This window comes from Taudactylus pleione, unplaced genomic scaffold, assembly GCF_031769625.1.
Source record: "Taudactylus pleione unplaced genomic scaffold, aTauple2 ptg000326l, whole genome shotgun sequence".
Taxonomy (NCBI): domain Eukaryota; kingdom Metazoa; phylum Chordata; class Amphibia; order Anura; family Myobatrachidae; genus Taudactylus; species Taudactylus pleione.
In genome coordinates this window covers 9,079,237-9,102,683 of record NW_028284727.1, presented here as the reverse complement: position 1 = coordinate 9,102,683, position 23,447 = coordinate 9,079,237, and the positions used below count along the sequence as shown (strand labels likewise).

The following is a 23,447-nucleotide window of genomic DNA, read 5'->3' as shown; positions in this document are numbered from 1 at the left end:
CTTTGAAGGTCCCAATGAGCACAGTGGCCTCCATCATCCATAAATGGAAGAAGTTTAGAACCACCAGGACTCTTCCTAGAGCTGGCCGGCTGTCTAAACTGAGTGATCGGGGAAGAAGGGCCCTAGTTAGGGAGGTGACCAAGAACCCGATGGTCATTCTGTCAGAGCTACAGCATTCCTCTGTGGAGAGAGGAGAACCTTCCAGAAGGACAACCATCTCTGCGGCAATCCACCAATCAGGCCTGTATGGTAGAGTGGCCAGATGGAAACCACTCCTTAGTAAAAAGCACATGGCAGCCCATCTGGAGTTTGACAAAATGCACCTGAAGGACTCTCAGACCATGAAAAACAAAATTCTTTGGTCTGATGAGACAAAGATTGAATGCTTTGGTGTGTGTACCAGGCATTATGCTTGGAGGAAACCAGGCACTGCTCATCACCAGGCCAATACCATCCCTACAGTGAAGCATGTTGATGGCAGCATCATACTGTGGGGATGTTTTTCAGTGGCAGGGACTGGGAGACTAGTCAGGATAGAGAGAAAGATGAATGCAGCAATGTACATAGACATCCTGGATGAAAACCTGCTCCAGAGCGCTCTTGACCTCAGAATGGGGTGATGGTTCATCTTTCAGCAGGACAACAACCCTAAGCGCACAGCCAAGATATCAAAGGAGTGGCTTCAGGACAACTCTGTGAATGTCCTTGAGTGGCCCAGCCAGAGCCCAGACTTGAATCCGATTGAACATCTGGAGAGATCTGAAAATGGCTGTGCACCGATGCTTCCCATCCAACCAGATGGAGCTTGAGAGATGCTGCAAAGAAGAATGGGTGAAACTGCCCAAAGATAGGTGTGCCAGGCTTGTGGCATCATATTCAAAAGACTTGAGGCTGTACTTGCTGCCAAAGGTGCATCAACAAAGTATTGAGCAAAGGGTGTGAATACTTATGTACATGTAATGTCTTAGGTTTTTTTTTTTATTAAATTTGCAAAAATCTCAACATTTTTTTTTACACATTGTCATTATGGGGTATTGTGTGTAGAATTTTGAGAAGAAACATGAATTTATTCCATTTTGGAATAAGGCTGTAACGTAACAAAATGTGGAAAAAGTGAAGTGCTGTGAATACTTTCCGGATGCACTGTATCTATTCAATAATTTACAATATCTGTTAATTAATTGTTGCAGTTTTGAGGGATACTTTGTGTTGGCTGCATTTGGTTGTTAATTTTATTGCATATTGCTGTTGCATGCATTTTTAAGGTGTAATTATATGTTTATTCATATATGTGTATATCATTTTATAAATATTTAATTTTAATTTTTTGTCTAATCTAGATTCCTTTCTTTGTCTCAAAACATTGCACTATATTTATGACATCATTATTATTTCATAAGGAGCTGTTCTTATTTATTTGTGAGATAAAACAGAAAGAATAATGGCTTAGCATTAAAAGTAAAATTTATATTTAACACATTAAAAATTGTGTACAACACCTCTGCATCCATTTCTTATTACAGAAGAATTGAAATAGGATTCAACTTGCCTGCAGAAGTTTGCATGGAAATGACACTACAGTAATGTGAATAGCCAGCCATCAATTAATATAATTAATTAATTAATTAATGACAACTGCAATGTGAATGAAACTGGCAGTCAACCTGCAAACAGTTAATCAGAAGCAGCAAATAGTGTGCTGACAATCATCATTATCATCGTTGTAAAATTTAAACAAATTAGACATAAAATAGTCACAGCCATTTTGTAGAGTGAACTGAAATTAAATACCTGCAACCTATAAATTCAACCAGTGCCTAATAAGTATTTGTCATGCTTCATTAGTACGAGATGTGGCTATCAAATAACAAGCCTGATGCTATAATTTATGTTTAATTATATTAAGTACATTTTAACTCCATTCCCCTATTACAGTATGTACTCCCTTGCTGCATCTACACACTGCTGCATTTTTATTTTCTATTTGTCAAAGCTGGGCTGTACCTCATTATCTGTCAGCTCTCTCAACGGCTCTGTTGTTTTCTTCCTTACCTCAGTAATACTCCCTTTACACCAGAGCAAAAACCTGGGTTTTTGCTGGGTTTACCCAGGTTGTAGCTCAGTGTAAAATGGTCCCTGAAAAATAACCTGGGTCAAGTGATCCAGCAATCCAACCCAGGTAGCTACCAGGGTTGGACCCAGGATGGACGCTGGTAATGGTGCAGTGTAAATGGCGTGACCTGGGTTATCTGACCTGGGTCATGCCTAAAGTGAGCTTATTGGTGGTTGCAAAACAGTCACCTCCCACTTTTTATGACCTCACATGTTTAGCAGGGCAGACCCGGGTTCAGTGTGAATGGGGCTGACGTGGAAATAACCCAGATCGAAGGTGCAGTGTAAATGGGGTTTGACCTGGGACTGACCCGGGTTGGGACTATGTCCAAAAACCCAGGTCGGACCTGGTTTTTGGTGGAAAAGGGGTATAACTGATGCAAAATGGGATCCCTTGAGTAGAAGTTTGACATTAGGAAAAGAAAGAAGTCACACAACACTAAGTCTGGTGAGTAAGGAGGGTGTTCTAGCACTGCAATCTGTTTCTCAGCCAAAAACTGCTTCACAGAGAGAACTGTGTGGGCTGGTGCATTGTCCTGATGGAGGATTAAACAATTTTTCACAACTTTGGCCTCTTTCTTCTGATTCTTTCCGCAAAGTTACTAGAACATTTTTGTAGTAATGTTGAATCACTGTTGCACCTTCTGGTACCCAGTCTTCCAAAATAACACCCTTGATATCAAAGAAAACCATTAACATGGCTTTGAATTTGGATATGCTTTGACATGCTTTCTTCATTCTTGGTGATGATGGTGTTTTCAATTGCCTGGACTGGCATCTTGTCTCAGGATTGTACTGGAAGATCCATGTTTTATCACAGGTAATAACTTTATCTAAAAACTGAGAATCCACTTGAATTTGTTCTAAAATGTCTGTAGAAATTTGCTTTTGATTTTCTTTCTGCTTGGCAGTGAGATGTTTTAGAACCATCTTAACAGAAATGTTTGTCATGTTAAGATCTTGATTCAAAACTTGCCTAACAGTTCCTTTGTGGATGTTTACCATATCTGCTATAATTCGAATGTTGAGTTGACAGTCAGTTCAAACAATTTTCTACATATTTTCCACATTTTCATTTATTCATTTTTGATGTGCAAGGCCTTCCGGGATGTTCATCATCTTCAACATCCTCACAATCATCACTAAATATTTTGTGTCACTCAAACACACGTGCATGACATGAAAACTGCTCCCTAAGCCTCGGTTAGCATACAAAAAGATTTGGTGGGTGTTTTTTATTCAATTTAACTAAAATATTAAGTTAACACATTGCTCTACTTTTGAACTGAACATTTATATGATGCATGGGAAACTTGTGTGACAGCAAAGTATATATGTGAGTGGGGTGAAACTTACATTACTGTATTTGGATTGTCCAAGGTCACTGTTCCCCCACTTACTTTTTACTTACACAGTATAGTTAATTTATTACAAGTACAGTATCATAATATAATATCTACACCTCATATATTATGTAGGTAGTGCCTCAGAAATTTAATTTAACAATGCTGCTAAATTTATAGACTGCATACTCATGACTACATTAGCAGACCAAACTGTCTGTTTATAATTTGGATAGGCAACAGTTGTCATCTAATGGGGAGTACTTTAGTAAACATATTTCATAGTGAGTTGATAGTGTAATTCTATAAAGAAGAATTTTTTACAGTATCACCTGATGTGGAACACCCAGCTGTATGATATGTTTATCTATTTTCATGGACATTCTTTTTGAGTGAAGTGATTTGATATTGTTTATTATTCATCTGCATGATTAGAATGTTTTGTCCTTATGTATTGCTACATGTGACAAATCTTTGTTTTTTTGCTCTCACACACTACAAGCTGTCCTTGAGTTTATCTGATCATTTTGGTATCTATGATCAGCTTCTTTAACCTTTTTTAGAGGCACAGTTGGCTTTAGTAAGCAGTGAATAACATCTATATTTGAAACATTCTTGGGAGTATACAGAATATTTATCTAAAACAATTTTTTATTGTGACGCTGAATGGAGTGTATAGTTATGTTTTTCTTTTGAATAGGACTGATGCTTGTTATTATGTAATATATATCATATATACTGATCTACAGTATGAAGTACTGTATGTCATATAGTATTTTACACTCATTTAAATAAATGTAATTTTCAATATATAATGATTCAAAAGATTTATGTTTTTTTATTTATATTTACATATTTTACATTTTACAGTGCTTATTTGAGCTTAATTAAGCACTGTTATAAGATGTTTTGTTTGCTAGTCATTGTGCAGAGAGTATGAGTAAGATATTTGGATTAGGAGGAAGTGCACATTTCTTAAATAATATTGCAATTTTCTATTGTTAGTGTAGAAAAATATTACCTTCTTTAAACAGACTAAGCCTATTAAGACCATCATAGAAGAACCTCTGTAAGTTCTGATAAACACCTGTAATAGAAGTAAGTCATTTTAAAATGTTCACCTTCAGATCTTTGCATGAATGAATTTACTTAGCCATTCCCTAAGCAGTTGTTCAATGTTCCTAATGCACAAGAAGCAATTTCAAGATTGTGAGAAGAAATATACAATACAAGCATGGCTGCATTATGTTTCACTGCTAAATAACATCATAATATTACCTTCTCCAAACTGGTTAAGTGTGTTAAGAACATCATAAATGGCACTCTGGATGTAGTGAAGAAGACCTGAAGTAATATAATACAATTGTTTGTTATCTGAGTAGTAAAGGAAGATGACATAGAAGCCATATTACTTATAGGGCAGGTAAAGTCAACTGAAAAGCTAACAATGGTAAAAAAAAGTAGATCATAATATTTTCTTTCAATTTATGAAGTCATTCTATAAATGTAAGAGTTTACAAATATTGCCAGGTTGATAAAGCTATAATTCAGACAATTAGATATTAATGCAGTAAAGCAAGCATTTAGTTTACATGGTGGGTGTTATTTGCACATGGTGGGTGTTATTTGCACATGGTGGGAGTTATTTGAATATAGACTACAAGCAAATTGGTTGCATAAAAAATCAGATGGGGGAGTAGTTATCAAATAAATATTATAATTCATGGAGTAAAATATAGCTTAAAATTTTTTATGAATAATAATAATAATAAGAATAATAATAATAATAATAATACAAATAATAAAATATGTATTTGCAAATACAGGTTGAGTCTCCCATATCCAAATATTCTGAAATACGGAATATTCCGAAATACTGAATTTTTTTTATCATGACTGAAATAATGAAACCTTTCATTTTTGATGGTTCAATGTACACAAACTCTAAGGCACACATTATTAAAAATTTTGTATAAAATTACCTTCAGGCTGTGTGTATAAAGTGTATATGTAACATAAAGGAATTTCATGTATGTACACAAACTTTGCTTGAACCACAAAAATATTGAAAATATTGTATAAAATTACCTGCAGGCTGTGTGTATAAGGTGTATATAACACATAAATGCATTCTGTGTGTTTATTGGGGACCCATTACCAAGATATTTCATTATGATTTGCAATTACTCCAAAATACGGAATATTCCGTTAACCAAAATATCCCTGGTCCCAAGCATTTTGGATATGGGAGACTCAACCTGTGCAAATTAATATGGTATTAGGGAGATATATATGTTTTATGTTTTGCAATTGTAAATGATAATTTAGCCAAGTACAATCCTGATTCCCTTCATAAAATAAGCTTATGATAAGCATTCTTTCCTGCACTTTTAAACAATATTCTTTAGTCAACTGCCTTTACCTGTATTTTTACCTCATTTTTATTATTTTTTTAGTGACTAATGTAGTAAATTTTGGGGTAATAATCCTGAAAATCTGCACTAACTCTTTTAGTAATGTAGTTAACTGGCATCATTTATCTCCTTGTGTGCTTTCCACCAATTTTGTCCAAACCTTGTACAAATGTTGTTTTTAAAAGGGAATTAAATGGTGGAAATATCAGAAGTAACACAAACGAATGTTCTCTGAACTGCCTATATAACCTAGCACTGCAAAGGCCAATGGTCTGTTTAGGTTAATGAATTAATTAAGAACTACATAAACATATAATAACTATTAGGCTTTGTAAAAAAAAGATAATTTTAATTGATTTACATAATACAATTGGTAAAAATAATTTTGTAGGATACAAAGCATCCTATATCTTATAAAGCATTGGGCAGCATATAGGATAAATGCTGACACTGTAACTTGAACTGTAATATACAGTGGCAAACACAGAAATTCTAGAGGGGGGTTTCCAGAGTGAGTGTGGCCAGTCCATTAAGAGGACATTATTAGCACTTAACCAGCTTTAATATACGTCATTCAAAGTGTATTGTGATTTGTGTGTCATAATTCCAGCATATACAGGACCAGCGATCAGAGGGCCTGATTCAGAGCCGGACGCTCTTTCAGAGCACTCGCTCTGAATCAGTGCCCTCCCTCTCTTTTTTTAGAGCGGCCTCCTGGCCGCTCACATAGCTGTGGGTAACCACCCACAGCTATAGCGAGCGGCCAAAATGATGGTTGCGATGGTCAAGACCATCACGACCATCAGGATTGCGACGAGACCCTTGTGGTAGGGTCTCGTCTGCCGCAAGCCCTGGCGTGCTTTTGGCTCTATCAGAGCCAAAAGCACTCCCACTGACATAATTTGTGATGTCAGTGGGGCCGGCCCCAGACAGTAGGCATTCCCATGGGAACGCCTCCGTCTGGGCAGCCACACCCCCGGCACACCCACCAAAGGGGGCGTGCTGTCACTCAACATCGACAGCACGCCCCCTTTGTAGTGAGACCCATAATGATGGCTTGCCCGTCGCTATGCGGGTCTCGCGCATGTGCACGATGGAGCCGGCTCCCTTGTGCGCATGCGCACTTGGCCAACATCGACCCTCTTGCAAGCGCTCTGTGCTCGCGAGCGGGTCTGAATCAGGCCCAGAATAAGCCATTAAATGGGGCCATAGTACCAAACTGCCTGAGCTGAATGTTTTCATTTCTGATGTGGTCACCATTCCAGAACATTGGAGCAAGTCCAAGTGTCTGGGGGAGCTGCTGAAGAACCTAGCACTGCCCTGGACCTATATGTACATATTTTTTTCCGTATGCACTGGATAGTGTATTGTTTTACAGTATTAATAATTAACCCTATTAATGGTCTTTAGCACTGCACCCCTAACAGTGCATGTTTTCCAGATCTCCTAGTTGGTGCAAAGGGGTATTTATTATTGGCTGACATTATTTCATTTGTGATACTGAGAAGAACTTGCAGCACTAGAACATTTCCGTTATATTCTTTTCTATTGTGGTCATGGTGTGGGCTGGGGAGGGGGGTTTCCAGGCAACTGGAACCCCCACTGCATTTGCCTATGATATACATTTTAGAATCCATGACAAAATAAATACCACCTATAGTTCATGCTAAGGGGGAAATGCAGTTTTAAAGAGTGAGATTCAAGTGATTTTCCCTTCAAAGTTGTTAAACGTAATAGAAGGTGATTTTCAGGCTTAGTATTAAAATCAATGGTGAGTTTAAGCGATTTGTGGCAAGTAAAAAAGGACAAACATGCCAGAAAATGGCTCTGGCCAAAAGAGTGCTTGAAACACCTTCATTCTGATCTATCTGTCCAGGCAGAACATAATAAGGAACCACATTAAAGATATGTATTTCTTTGTCACTAATTAATAATTACGGGCACCCAAAAATGATTAACAAAAAATTGATGAGCCATAATAAAGAATTTATTATTGGAGCAATAAAATGTAAACTTAATATTATTTACATTTATGTGGACAATAATATTTTATGTTAATTTGGGCCACATTAATTAATGATAGAAGCCTCAGTGAAATTTCAAATTTAAGGCACAGCAAGTACCAACATGGATGTACATATATCATTACTTAATTACTGTGACTATTTATTATGTTCCTACCAGACAGATAGTTCAAAATACATGCAATTCAAGCAATCTCACTGGCTAGATGCGAAGATCAGCTGTCCCCATGATTTCTATCACCGAAACTTTAATAGTAGTAAAACTTAGCACTGCCAAATCAGACTTGGCAGTGCTAGGGTGCATGCATAACTTGCACTTACACATGTACAAAAGAATACTGTGTATGGCAGAAGGAACTGAACAGGGGTGGAGGGATCCAATCCGTCACTCCTTCTCATAGGAAAGCGTGGGGGTGCAATAACAAACACCATCTGAAGATGGTGAAGGTTTCCACTGTCAAGTTCTGAAAATGTAGTATTTTTGGAGCTTGATGAATATACAGTAGGTCCCCATACTATTGTATAGGGACAGCGGGCCAGATTGGGACTGAAAGGTAAGCAGGAGATAGCCATGATATCTCCTGCATTACCTTTATAATGATTAGCCCTGATACTTCATTTTTACAAAAGTAGGTACACATTTTAATATTCACTTACTTTTGTAGAAATTAAGGACATGTCTTGACGAAGGGGCAAGACCCCGAAACATTGATATGCAGTAAATACTTTTTTGCATGAGTACTTAAGTCTGTGAGTGCCGCTTTTTGAGAAGAGGATATATATATATATATATATATATATATATATAGAGGATATATATATATATATATATATATATATATATACATATAGATAATCTTAGAGCAGCAGGGGGGGAGGAAACATTTTTAAATTGACTGAGGATGCTTGTATTATTTCCCCACCCCCCATATTAGTGCAAAATGCTATGCATAGACATGGTGACAGGCAACAAAAATATTTGTGATGCTGGAGCACTCAGAGAACCCACTGACCTGGAACTTATGGAGAACAGCAAGCAGTTTGCATGAAAAGAATTGAAAGCATAAAAGCTACGCAATGGTAACTGCTCTGTGAGCTTACCTTCCTCTTCAGGGATGATGTCTTCATCTTCTGAATTCATCAGTCAGTATGGAAAAATGTTTCCAGAAATCAGTCAGACTTTAATATGCCATTGTCACATGTTTTTACATATGATTCTGAAATATTATTTTTTACATTTCAACATAAAAGTCTATCAATATCTAATGTATCTATATTTGCCATTGCCATTGAATTTATAAAGGAAATGCTTTGAGACTAACATTTGTGGGTCAATATATGAGCAAAATATATTTCATTAATCTTTCATTCAAGTTGGTCAGCAACCTGTAGTCCGTTCAAGTGATGAAATGTAACTCCATTTAACTTCAGGCTTCATGAATCATCAATTTATTTGAACAGTATGGTACTGTATGTTGAAAACCTAGTCCCCATACCATGGTACAATTTTTCTCCAGAAGACATCACCAATTTCACCACGAGATAAGCTCTCTCAAATTTTTACACTTCTAGCAATCAAAGAACAACACATCTGCACAATTGTGCCATGGAAACTGCTTTTGCCAAGGCAAAAACAGGACCGGACTTTCTTGATGAAGTCTGACAGCATACAGTATATAGTAGCCTAAACAAAGGTTTTTGGACCTTTCAACTTTACCCAGCTACATTAACATTTTATGTGGGAGGTTTTCAGCTCACTACTAGATGTTTAAGAACATGATCCCCCGCTTGGATTTGGACTTTTCCTAAATATATGTCTTATTGGATATATATATATATATATATATATATATAATATATATATATATATATATATATATATATATACAGTAGATAAATATTTGTAAACTACTATATATTACATTTCATGATAAAACATACTATGCAACTGGGCTGTGTATGTTTGACACAGCTGAATAAAAAAAAAACTTGTTAGTAAAAATTTAGAAACTATAAAATGCAAACTTTTTACAATTTGTTTGACCGTACCTTTTTTTATTTCCTTTTCTGAAACTTTTTTTTCTGGTACTTTTGCTGCTGGTAAAAAGTACAAATGTCATATACTGTAGTATTATGTTTAAGACAACAAAACTAAAAGCTGAATTAAAACAATAAACATTATCCTCCATTAAATAAAGTTAAACAGTCATGTGTTCTGAATAGCTCTTCTGAGCTAGTATGAATAGAAGATAACACTGCACAACAATGAAAATGTTTCTGATGTGAAAATATTTACTTCTGTTCTAATTGATTTCAGCATGCAAAGAATGAATATGACATTTAAAACTCTCAGTTAGCTCTGAGTTCCGAGATATAGCCCATTTATTACGATGTAGGGGTATTCCTAGTGAATTGGGCAGAATGGAGAGAATCTTACCAGCAATCTGCGTTCCACGCAGAGGGGGCGGGGCCTAATGACCCAATTAAATGAATCAGTTATTTGTCCCCTCCCCTATTCAAATATATGCGATTCACGGGATTACCCACACAAGATAACTGTGGTGCACTGAGTGACAAGCATAGTGAGCGATTCCACCAAGACATTTCAGCAATGGAACAAAGATATCAGGGTAGGTGAATCACTACTGTTGGACAGTGACAAGAGATTCCCCAGAAGAGGAGTACAAGCGACAAGCAAAGAGAAAGCACCCCCATGAATAGGCCACTATATTAGATAGTACTTTCGTATGCTGTATGTTTGTTTCGTATGATGTATGTTTGTTTCGTTTTGTGTTCTTATTTGTGATTGACTGAATTAAAACAACTGTTATTTATTTTCTATCAAGAAAATATCAGATTATTTTAAAATAGCTTTTCACTATGACTATATTACTAATGTACATACAGTATAGTGCACGTAGTGTAGCTCAAAAAATAGAGCTAGTAAAAACATTCTGAAATCATTTTAGTTTTTCTTGACCTCAAATTAGTAATGTATGACTATTTTTAGAAAGGAAACAAATGAAAAGTATTAATTTGCTGTACAGTGTAATTACATTGAATGCCATTGACCTCTATTTGCGTACATATGGAGCATGCATTATATAATTTTTATTCATCTGTATCAATATAATTATATTACTGTTTAGGAACATGCTATCCTTAAAATCGGCCCATGCCACCTTATGATAAATGGTTGAAAACTATCACATTTTGGATACAGTTTTCAGGTCCAAACTACAGGATTTGTTACTTTGTAGTTTGGAGGCTGACTTAAACCACATGCAATGTATGGCAGTTAGCAAACCACTATGCATGAAGTTCACATCAAACCTTAAACAGCAGCAAAACTGGATGCAAAATACCTGGTTTTTCTTTGCAGTCTACAGGCTGGGCATTAGCCACTGTGCAAACCTTACTTCAGTCACATATTAACCAGACTTGATATTGAGTAAGTTAGGTTGTTAGAGACTATGGGCCGTATTCATTTGCCGGTGAAAAGTCCAGGACTTTTCACATGCCGGAGTTTTCGCCATCATTGCTAGTTTTGGCTCTGGACTCCGCGATTCGCCCTATTCAATTGCAAAGGACACGAGAATGCGCCCTGGCGAAACTGAAATCAGTGAATAATCCTGTCAGATTTGGGGAAATCACCCTGACACCCCCCAAAAGATGCATTGACATGGGGGATCACTATGGAACCCTCGAATAGCTCTGCTGAAGGTATTTGGGGTGCTTAAGTGCTCTAAATTGGTGCTATTTTGCACAAGTGGTGAAGAATAGAATTTAGCAGATTTTTTTGACAAAAATAAGTAGTTCCTGCAAAATTGGGGTACATGAAAATGGGTGCAAGCATGGTTAAAAATCGCCAAAGTATGTTTTAAAAAAAACTAAAAAACGCACCTTCAGCATGCACCTGCAATCAAAAAAAAATCTTGGCCATACTTGGAGGACCCTATGGAGTCTATTTCACTAGTTTTTAAGTCTGTCCCCCAACTTTGGTTTTTATCGCACCCAAATGAAAGTACTTTTTTGGGGTGTTTGAAAGTATTTTTTAAACTCTTTTTGATGCAGTATACCTATGGGGGACTGTCCCAAGGCTGCAGGGATGTTCCCTCAACTTTGCATCCCAAACCCCCGATTCTGCACTTTTTTCCGCCTCCATTCACAGGCGAATCTTTTCCGCTGATTACTAGGTGCAGACTTTTCGCACCGGCAAAAAGTCTTTGCAATTGAATACGGGGAAAAGTTCTCGCCTGCCGTCACCAGCAAGAATTTTTGCCGATCTCGGCTTTTCGCCGGCAATTGAATACGGACCTATGAGGTACAGTAGAGTACATTTTTGCTTTACCTTTTATTTTCAGTTTGACAGGTAAGATAGCGTAGCATGAATAGCTTCCCGTTTCAGATAAATATACTGTCAGAACCACATCTGTTTTATTTTACTAATATGCATCAGTTTGCCGCATTGACTTCCTTGTCCAATCTGTAGGATTCCCATTTATAATGGATGCAGGGTGCACACGGACCCTGGGTTCAGGGTGGCCCTGCACAGCACACCCTGCACCCATAATATACTTACCTCTCCGGAGTCCCACGTCGGCGCCGGGATCCGGTGCTGTAAAAATGTCTGGAAAATGGCCACGGTGGCCCTTTTCCCATCGTTTTCGCAAGCACAGTACAGGGAAAATGGCCACCATGGCCATTTTCCCGGTGACCTGTGCATGCACTATAGATTATGGGCACACTCTAGTGCCCACAGTCTATGACTCCGGTGCTGGCTACGCACAGCTCAGTGCGCTGCCAGCTGCCGAACAGAGAGGAGCGGGCCTGTGATGGAGACAGCACACAGGCCCCCTCCTCACTAGAAACACCCCTGATGATTCCCATTTGTAAAAATCAAGATTGCAGTTTCAGAACAGGCAGTTTAGATTTGTCCTTTAGTAAATTGCACATGTTTACAAACCACACATCAATGCACATAAAACCAGCAGTTTGAGCAAACCACACTTTATTAAATCTCTTCCCATATCATGACCTCCGTCGAGTCACTGTCAAACTGTAAAGTACACTATTTATAGGAACATTATGAACTTCATGGACATGCATTACAAAAGTACAGTGTTTGTGCTTGTAAATTTAATTTAAAAATATCTTTGATGTTCTCTTTTGTAAGTTTCCCTTCAGTCACATCTAACCAGTGGTGTATTTTATCTAGGGGTTTCAGGACTGCAGCCCCCCAGTAAAATCCACCACCTCCATGACTGCACTGACTACACTGTGAGTGGCACTGACTTCCTATTGGAAACGCTACCTGCCCATCACAAACAGGACAGCAAATCCAATGGGGAGATGTTATCAATTAGCAGAGAGCGTGCTTCCAGTGAAAAGTCACTCTCCTGCCTTTCTGTTAGCCTTATCAGGCTCCTGGGGCTGCAGCTGATGCTGTCACCAGAAGCCAGATTTGTGTGCATGTGCTAGTACACTGGTGTTTGTGTGCCGGTCTTAGCATCTACTGGATTCATATTGCATGTGCAATGGACCTGGCAGGCAGCTAGACCCAGTCACTGCAGTATAGAAACTAGCACAGAGGGAAGCCCCCCTCCTCAAGGAAGGATAAGGGCCACCAATAAATATATATAAATATATTAAATAAAGTATTTAAAAATATTGATATTACCTTTTTGTTTCCTTTTAATTTTCTCTTCAGTAACATTCTTTGCTGTTAAAAAAATCAAAATAAATGAATACATATTTTGTCATAAAATTGTGTAATAAACTTGATTATAAATAAAGACAATTGTGCCAAATATGCTAATCTGTAATGGTATGTGTAATGTCACACATCACTGTGCAATAGTTCTTATAACTTTCTATGGCATCTCAATTTTTGGCATATCCAGCATTTTTTTGTGGTGGTACTCAGCGGTACGGTGTACCAACACCTTTTTTGGGTGTAATGTTTAACTCTTATATAACTAGCTTCAGTAACAAGAAGAAATAACATGAATAAAATAAGCATCTGAATACTTATCCATAGTATGGAAGCTACTATAAATCTTGTATCAACTTGTCACATTAGGTGAGAACCGACATCTTTATTCTGAGTTCCGGTATCTATTTTCATAGAAAAAAGCACTGACTATATGAAGCTTGTTATGTGTTTCTAGACTCAGGACAGAAAATGTAGTGTTTCTACAAGTACACTAGCACCATTTCCACAAAATGCTTTTGTGGCAATAACACCACGGGGGAAATTCAATTCAGTAGCAGCTCCAGAGGTGGGGTGGTAGCACAAATTCAAAAAGGGGAGCCACACCAACCACCAGTGAGTCCCAGCTGGCAATGTTTGGCAGCGTTTGGGGTGGCTCTCTAACTGCTGCAAATAATCACTGACACATCATTGTCATTGCAGATGTATTTTGTTTTCTCCTCTTTTAGAACCTGGCATGTTGTCCTCAAATTCCACAAAGGTCTTGTTAAATTAAGAAAATTCTGTCTCAGAATTTATTAATGGGGAATAACTATTGTAGTTATCCGAGCTGTGTGAGCTGTCAACATGAGCTATCCAGTGTTAATTTTACTTGGTAGACTCATATGTACATATCCTCTCATTTGTCTTAAGTGAAGTTTGTCACACTTTTTGGAGAGGTGCTTTTATTCCTTCACAAAATTATAATTTTCTATAACTTAACCGACAAACAGTTAATAAAATCTTCAGGGGTTTCCAATTCAATGGGGACATTTTAATGAAATGTGATGGCTGCAGTGTACCTTTTCAGAATGGCACATTGCAGCCAGCATGATTGCTGCTTTTTCCTCACTCCACATAGAGGAAATGTAATGATGTTGCCCCTACCATATATGGCAGATGTAATTAATGACAAATACAGAATTATTAGGGTTTGGATTTATTTATGAAAAAAGTATACAATGAAGAGAAACCCCCACACAAATCTTGTGGACATCAGTAGAACTTCTATAAGGGTACTTAAAATAAAGAATAGATAAATAAGTGGAGAAGTTTCCCTTAGCAACCGATCAGCTTAAACTTATCATTATATGTATTTGATAAATGCTAGGTAGAAGATGATTGGTTTTGCTATTGTTAGCTTCTCCATTTCTCAAATCTTTAGACAGTTGTATACATTGCACCCATGTATGTACAGAACTGCAGTGAAAATGAATATGAATAGTAGGATAGTAAAAGGGATGGCCACTAATAATAACAATAATACAGTAGTTTCTACAAATGTTTTTGACTGGACAATCTAGAAAGAATAACTGCCAGGGAATTTTAAATGATTTTATAAAGTTCTAGACAGTTAACATGTCTTGGCTTCTTTGTGTTACATGCACTGTGATCACATTGACAATCACCTTTGATATGGCGCATACACACATGCACATTGTATGTAAATGCTGGGATCATGCTAAATATAGCAAATAACGGGTCTGAAGGGGGACCTCAACCAAACCACTATGATTGGGATTGGAGAGCATTTAGTACTGGGGTTACTTAAAGTACAAAGCCACTTTAAGCATAAAAATATTTTGGGCCTTTTTTCTTTTTAAAAATGAAGTCTCTTTTTATAAATACAGTATTTTGTAAATTATATTCAATACAACATACTGTAAATTATCACATTGCTAGAGACATGTAATTCAAAATTCCAATTAAACTGCCAGTGTCTTGAGAATTCATTCAGATGGTTACCTTTAAAAATAGTGCCAAATGAGAAATTATAGACAGTGAATAATCATGTCATTAGACCGAAATGTGCACATGCCATGTGATTTCCCTGTGTATTATATTCAAGGCATAATAATAGCAGCAGTTTTTCAAGTAACATTTCTTTTCTGTATCCTTCACACCAATATAATCAGTATATGGCTGTTGCTGAAATGAAATATTTGTCTGTGTTTATATAGTATGTAATTCAATGTTCTGCACTCACAGCAAGGCACCACTTAGTGAGAAATATTTATGGAGCGGTAAAAATTAGGTAAAAATCTTGTATTGTACAGAGCAACCAATCACATTTTTCCTTACCGCTTTCAATAAACATTCCCTGTGGGGATCCAAGTGGGCAAAACAGCTGACGTATAGCACATAATCCTTTTTGACAGTACAATGCACCTCAACATTTCCAATTGCACTTAAATTTACACCAAAGGTACGGAGCAGGTATACAGTATATTTAGCTTGGTTCCTTGCAGTGTGGAAGGACACACATCCATTTGTACTACATGAAGGGACTTCATTAACCGAAACCATAAATCAGGCTAAACCAAATAATAATTTATGAGGAAATTTGAAAGTTTGATTTAATGAAAATGGTGGGTTTTAAAGCAGTAGGAGGTTGGACATTTTATGATACATTCTAAAGATTTGCAGGTCCTGGGGCACATGTAGAGATTGGAGCAAATGCATTTTGCATATTTTGTTCCCACAACTTATACTTTTTTTTAACTGTGCATACACACCAAAAAGTGTTACACATTCATATGAGAAGCATTTTGGACTTATGACGCCTTGTGGTAAAGGGGCTATGTACTGTAAGTGCGATCTTCACACAAAATGCATCCCATGTTGTCTACAAGAAAGACACATATGCACCTTTTTGGAGCCAGATCACTGTGGGTGCAAAATACAAATTAATGATGATGATCTATTTATGCTAATAGTATTGTAATGTGTCTGCCGAAATATATTCACATTATTACGTTGATATTAGCAATTGGTCCGCAGTAATAAAGTATATTTCCATTTGATCTAATAAAGGTGAAAGCAACAAATATGTGAATTGATGTGAACTATCATTTTGTCTTTGCATCTTGTTCTAACTTAATTTGACATGATGAATGCAACTTCATTAGTTGTTAATACTACTGTCCGGTAATGTACTAAATTGTTTCTAAATAATTGTGTACTGTACTTTTAGCTTTCTCTAATACTTTTTTGAAGCCACACCTTCAGGCATATTCCAGGGGCATATGGTTCTGGTTTCTGGAGTAAAATAGATGCATATGTGGCCAGTAAGCAGGCCAAGCACAAAGCTGTTTTTTCTGGGTGCACATTTTATGCTTGCAATTCAGATGCAATTGCTGTTCCACCATACATGGGCCCCAACATGTCTTCATTGTTCCATACATTTGGGAAGTAAAATCTCCCAGTAAGCACCTTTCTCCCAATAGGACTCAAAGTACAAGCATTCAATAAAAAAACATAAGATACAAAATAAACTTAACAGGAAAGATAACTAAGCACTTGATTTGTATTTTTTTTACGAACTAAATCACTGATTGATAATAATATTATAATATATTGCAGCAGACACATTACTATATTATTAATGAAATACTTGAGTAAACAGGCACGTCTTGAGTTTTTTTTAAGGATTCCAGATTGGAGGTCTCTTGAACATTGCAAGAAAGTGAGTTTCATAGAGTCGGAGCAGCAAATCTAAAAGCTAGACCCCCAAATGGATTAAGGGAGATTCTAGGTACTGTATTAAGGGAGATTCTACAGATAAAAGTAAGTGAGTGGGGCAGAAAGGTATCAGAAGCTGCTTCAAGTACCAAGGATGCTAGTTATGTAGAGATTTCTCACTTCATTAACAATTCTGTACTTTCATAGGGCTCTAATTAAAAAAAAACTGGCATACTTTTAGCTACTATTTTGGTAGAAAGTGCAATGTTGTAATGTGTTTGTTATTTTTTTGGTAATCAATCAGCTATTTAAAATGAGTCTTTTCTGAAATTACATTTTTTTTCACAGTTAGTTTTAAGCACAGATGTTAAAAACATGTTTCCCAGCTACTCATCTTATGTCTGCAAATGATAGCAACCTGTGCCTAAGTGGAGAGCAGTAAACTATTTTCCATGTTGTCAGTGGACCTCAGTAAATCCATATGCTCATTTAAATTCAGGGCCTTGACTTCCAGCAAATTTCACTGGCTCAATCACCCTGTTCATGGTACAATTGGCAACTGCTCATCAGTTGGCATTTGCACCAGCTTTATCACTGGTGCCTATGCCCAACTCTGAATATGCCACAATTGTGTTTATACACCCATGTCATACCTATTGTAAGTGCGAATGTCTCATTGCCACTCAGTTACACTTTTTTGACCACAAGTGGTGATTCAACAGACTTCCATGCTACTCTAGGTAGCCCTCACATCTGCACGTATGTGTACTATCATACATGTGTGCAGTGCAAACAATCACCAATGTAGCTGCTTTGCATATGACTCTGAATCAGCCTCAGGTTGAGTATAGTTTTTTGCCTTTATTTTGAGGGAACATAATAAATATTTGATATACTGATGTTTTAGGAATTAAGGGATTATGTTATAAATAAATTTACACAAAAGTATGTATTTAGAAAGGCAAAGTTTATTACTGACCAAATTAGTACTGTACATTTGTACAGTATAAATATATTAAAGGTTAATATATTGATATACCTAAAGTGGTGTTTCATAGCTAGGACTCTGTAGGTTTCAAGGGAACATGGTCTTCAACTGGAAGAAAAATGCCAATTTGTTTACAAAAATAATAGAAAAAGGTAATTCCAAGGGTAAATACACAATAGAATTCTTTGTAAGGTAGAAAGTAAATTTCTTTAGCTGTAAGTATTAGATCATATTTTGGGTTGATTTTATGGAGTAAGAAATTCAACCCACCCATGAGACTTAGGGCCATTCTGTAATTATCCCCACATTCAAATCTGTTGACTTTTTGCAGGTGTGAAAAGTCAATGGGAAAAATGAGCAAAAAGTTTTCACCTATGAATAGGTGTCAAGAACTAGTGCAGAATTGGAGTTTTGGGGTGCAACATTGTTGGAACCCCCAAGAACCCCTTGGACAGTCCCCCAAAGCTTAACTGTGTCAAAAAAAATAAAAAACACTGGACACTCCAAAAAAGTACTTTCGTTTTTGGGGAAAAAAAAAGTAGGGGAACAAACTTTGAAACTAGTGAACTAGACTCGGGGGGGTCCCCAAGTGTGCCCCAGGTGTTTTTTTTGGTTGCGGGTGGTTGTAGCAGGTGGATTTTCATGATTTTTGAAAGTTCACGTTAGTCACTTAAAAATATGCTTGCACCCATTTTCAGGTACCCCAAATTTGATGGGACTACATATTTTGAAATTTTTTTTTTGCTAAATGCTACAGTATTCTTCACTCCTTATGCAACGATGCTAAACTGCACCTGTTGATAACCTTTAAACACCCCAAATACCTTCAGCAGGGCTATTCTAGGGTACCCATAGTGAATCCCCCATGTCAGAGCTTCTTCTTGGGGGTGTCAGGCTGATTTCCCCAAACATGACAGAACTTTTCGCCTGTTTCCGTTTCGCCAGCTCCCATTTTCACCGATTTGGAATTGAATACGGTGATATGCGGGGACGAGTGCGATACATTTTCCCTCAGAAAAGCAGCGATGATGGCGAAAAGTCTGGCAATGGACTTTTCGCACCTAATTGAATATGCTTCTAAATTGGCAATTGTTACATGGAGAGTATTGTTTTGCTTTTCTCTGGGAGAAAGTATTAAGGACTGATCTGGAAAAATTGTGTCTTTTTTCAGCTGTCTTACCTACTGTCATTACATACTGCAAAATTGACTTTCACTTTCATTCACCTCAGCAATGCATCACATTTTTCAAATATTACTTTGCATGCAAGCTTTTTTCCTGTTACTTGTTGGACAACACAACTGTGCACATGCATTTGTTGAGTTGACCTAAGCACAATAAACAATAATTTAACAACTTTGGGGCTGATTCAGCAAGGAATGCAGATGAGAATTCGCACGCACCCAGCCAATGTTTTCGCACTGAACATGCGTATGCATCGCACTGCCCATGTGCGAACTAGCCGGTTTGAGCTGGTAAGGGTACGCAGGCTACATGCAGTGTGTATGCAGACCCTTCTTGATTGACAGGAAGTACCATTTGTGGTTGGTGACTGGGGGTGGTCAGACGAACGCATTGGGACACCGTTATAAGGGCATGCATAATTAAGGCACTGAAGCGGCATACACAGCAAGATGACTCGATGCATGCAGGGAGTGGTCAAAATCCTGCAAAAGATCAGGTCAATCTATTGTGCGTATGGTTCCGATGGTTCTCGATGTTACCGCTGTCTTGTGGACTACTCGGGCTTTGAGTAAAGGGAAGTGAGAGGCATTGTGTAGTGCTGGGCATCTGCATATTATGCTGCAGTTGCCGTGCATATGCATTGATTAGCATATATTCGCAGTGGCTGAGTATGTGCGTGTACACACTTGCTTTCCTTGCTGAATTAGGCCCTGTTTCACAACTAATTTTCCCTATTTTCTAATTTAAGGGTCTATTCATTATTACTTATTTGTACAAAAGCAGGTGAAAATGAACATGCTTTTGCAGAAATTAAGTTTTGGGGCCATTCCTCAAAAAGGTAATGCAGGAGATATCAGATATCTCCTTCTTACCTTTCACTTGCGATGTGGCTCGCTGTCGCCATACACTAGTATGGGGGCAAAAATTCATCAAGTTCTAAAAATACAATATTTTCAGATATTGACTGCTGAGCATTCACCATCTTCAGATGGTGTTTGCTCCCACACTTGGCGCTCACCCAGGTTGCATCCAGTGGAAGGAGCTGGACAGGGGCTGAGGGATCCGAAATTATTTTAAGAATGGGAGAGACAAAAGCATGTTTAAAAGAAAAGGGGAAAATGCAAGTGTAGAGGTATAGGTTAAAGATGGCAAGGTGTAGGCAGATGTTAGGGGACAGTAGAAGGTGACAGGCAAGGGGTAAAAGGTCATGTTAAGGGGCACAGGATGACACAAGTGCCTGAACTTTGTTCTCTTATGCCCCACTCCGTGGCAGGGAGGCAAGTGATCATGGTGGGGTTGCTGGAGGGAAAATTGGATAGTGCTTGGGTAGGGTCAGTGTGATATCTCAGATGGAGATATCCAATTTTATCACCATCTTCATCCATATCTTAACCCAAATCCTTGTTTATCAAATGAATTTATGACACCTTTGAGGCTGCAATCTTTTCCACCTCACCTGAAATACTACTCTCCCATTTTAAAAACCCTAGCTTGCCCCTAAAAAACAACATCCTCATCTCTGCCCCCAAATCTGTGGCCCCTGCCACCTCTGTAAGCTTCTTGTATTCTAAACCCAGACCATCTAATTCTAAACAGACAGGTTCATAAAAAAAGTGCTCCCATTTTGCTGAATGATGCTGGAGAATATATACTGCTTTCAATGACATCCTCCAGTTCAAATTCCACTCATCATACAGCTCTAACCACTTCCTTAACAAACAATTAATATTTAAGGCTCCCTTCTTCTCCCTGTCTTGTAATAGTTAATAGCTTTTTCCACTTTCAATTCCTTTCTCTGCCCTCTACCCTCCTTCCTTAGTATACTTGATTTTTACACCTTTTTCACTTTCAAAAATTTATAAAATTGGATATCTCCATCTGAGATATCACACTGACCCTACCCAAGCACTACCCAATTTCCCCTCCAGCAACCCCATCATGATCACTTGCCTCCCTGCTACGGAGTGGGGCATAGGAGAACAAAGTTCATGCACTTGTGTCATCCTCTGCTCATAACATGAGCTTTTACCCCTTGCCTGTCACCTTCTACTGTCCCCTAACATCTGCCTCCACCTTGCCATCTTTAACCTATGCCTCTACACTTGCATTTCCCCTTTTCCTTTAAACATGCTCTTGTCTCTCCCATTCTTAAAATAAATCTCTTTTAACCCTGCCTCCCTTTCTATCTACCATCCAATCTCTCCTCACCTCAACCTCCAAAAGTCCTGATTGGTAGAAAGCTTGCAGTGAATTTAAAGCAATACATTTTTATAAACCAACTTGGTTTGACCCTTAAATAAAATTGTCAATTTAAATCTTATGGCAAAATAAGCAAAATATTGGAACATTTGCTAAATCACACTTTTACATTTCCCACTGTATCTCAGCCTTGGTGGTTGATATCTTCTGCCACTTTTTAAATGCTTGTTTTACAATAGGCTATCTTTATTATACACATTTGTATGTTTACCAAATTTAAATCAGAAGCATTCAAGTAAACCTCAAAAGAAAAGTACCTGGGTTCTTATAAAGAAGTTATGTATAATTGTTGCTTGTTTGTTGATTAAAATGTTATACTTAATGCTGGTATTGTATTTAACTTTTGTAAGAGATGGAAAACACTTAGTATAGCATTGAAAGGGTTGATTGATGGGTTAAAGTCCTGCACTTGTATGGCTGATAGCCCAGCAAACAAAGCAGAGCAACATAAATGATGTAACATTTTCAAGACCATTAAACAAACATATTTGAGGCTTTTATTCACTACGTGCAAGGTTGAAGTAATATTGGATTTTCAAGGCCATCAGTCAAAACATGTTCGGCAATTAGGCATCAGTGGGAAAGGTTCACATATATTTTTTTGTTCCTGCTGCACATAGTGAGCAATATCAGCAGGAAACATCAAAAATATAAACACTTTTAAATATACTGCAGCTTTACAATGTCTTATATTTTAATCTGAAACATGTATATCAGTATAGATAAAGCCTAAATCAAATCTTAAAATATTAAAGAGGAAACATCAAACAAATATGATTACATCATAATATTATTATTATTATTATTATTATTAATAATAATAATAATAATAATAATAATAATAATAATAATAATAATAAAAATAATACAAATCTATGTTAGTGTTTAATGTTTGTTTAAACCCAAAGCAAGACTTTTAAACATAAACTGTAATACATCTCATTAACCTAGCTCTTCATGATAAATAAGGTTCTATTTGCAATGTCGTATCTGCTAATGAAAATAATTTAAGAATGAGAATGAGGGATGTTCATTAATTTACATTAGATGCAACAACATTAGTGTAGAACTGTACATGTCATGCAATGTTTGTTAATTTAACTATGATAGTTAATTTTGATGATTTTTACCATTAAAATGTATGCCTTCCTTTTTAGTTTGCAATTTTATTGACCTTTTTATTGACCTATTGTAATATTAGCCATGCATCATATGGGGTCATAGATAGCCTCAACATAATTGGTAAAGGGTATTGGATGTTGATTTTTTTTAATAAAATGTATTTTTAAATACAGTTTATTTTAATCAACCCATTTTTGGAATAACATTTTCATTTTGCTTTATTATTATTGTTCTTATATTATTATTATTATTATTATTATTATGTTTTATTATTATTATCATTATTATTATTATTATTATTATTATTATTATTATTAATTTATTTTTTTATTTTATTTTACAGGAATTAGATGAAGACAAATTATAAAAATAATTTACATACAATAGCTACATAATACTAATAATAACTTTTCTTGATACCTAATATTTATATTTTGGTATCAGGGAGCTACAGCAGCCAAAAAAGCATTATTTTTTAAGAAGGAAAGACTCTTAGGATTTACTGAAAACTGTATTTCTACCTATTTTTACCACTACAATAGTAGTCACTATTAGACCATGTTAGAAT

At 36.8% G+C, this 23,447-nt stretch overlaps 1 protein-coding gene across 1 annotated transcript in view; it reads right to left on the bottom strand.

Annotated features, from left to right (window-relative positions):
* The window catches only part of LOC148509480 (uncharacterized), a 123,333-nt gene that overhangs the window by 34,143 nt on the left and 65,743 nt on the right, over positions 1-23,447 (bottom strand). The window contains exons 19-23 of the mRNA XM_088443113.1: positions 13,574-13,615; positions 9,943-9,990; positions 8,995-9,024; positions 4,734-4,799; positions 4,477-4,542 (exon numbers count right to left, since the gene is read on the bottom strand). Coding sequence (XP_088299239.1) covers positions 4,477-4,542; positions 4,734-4,799; positions 8,995-9,024; positions 9,943-9,990; positions 13,574-13,615 — 252 coding nt within the window. The remainder of the gene's footprint in view (positions 1-4,476; positions 4,543-4,733; positions 4,800-8,994; positions 9,025-9,942; positions 9,991-13,573; positions 13,616-23,447) is intronic.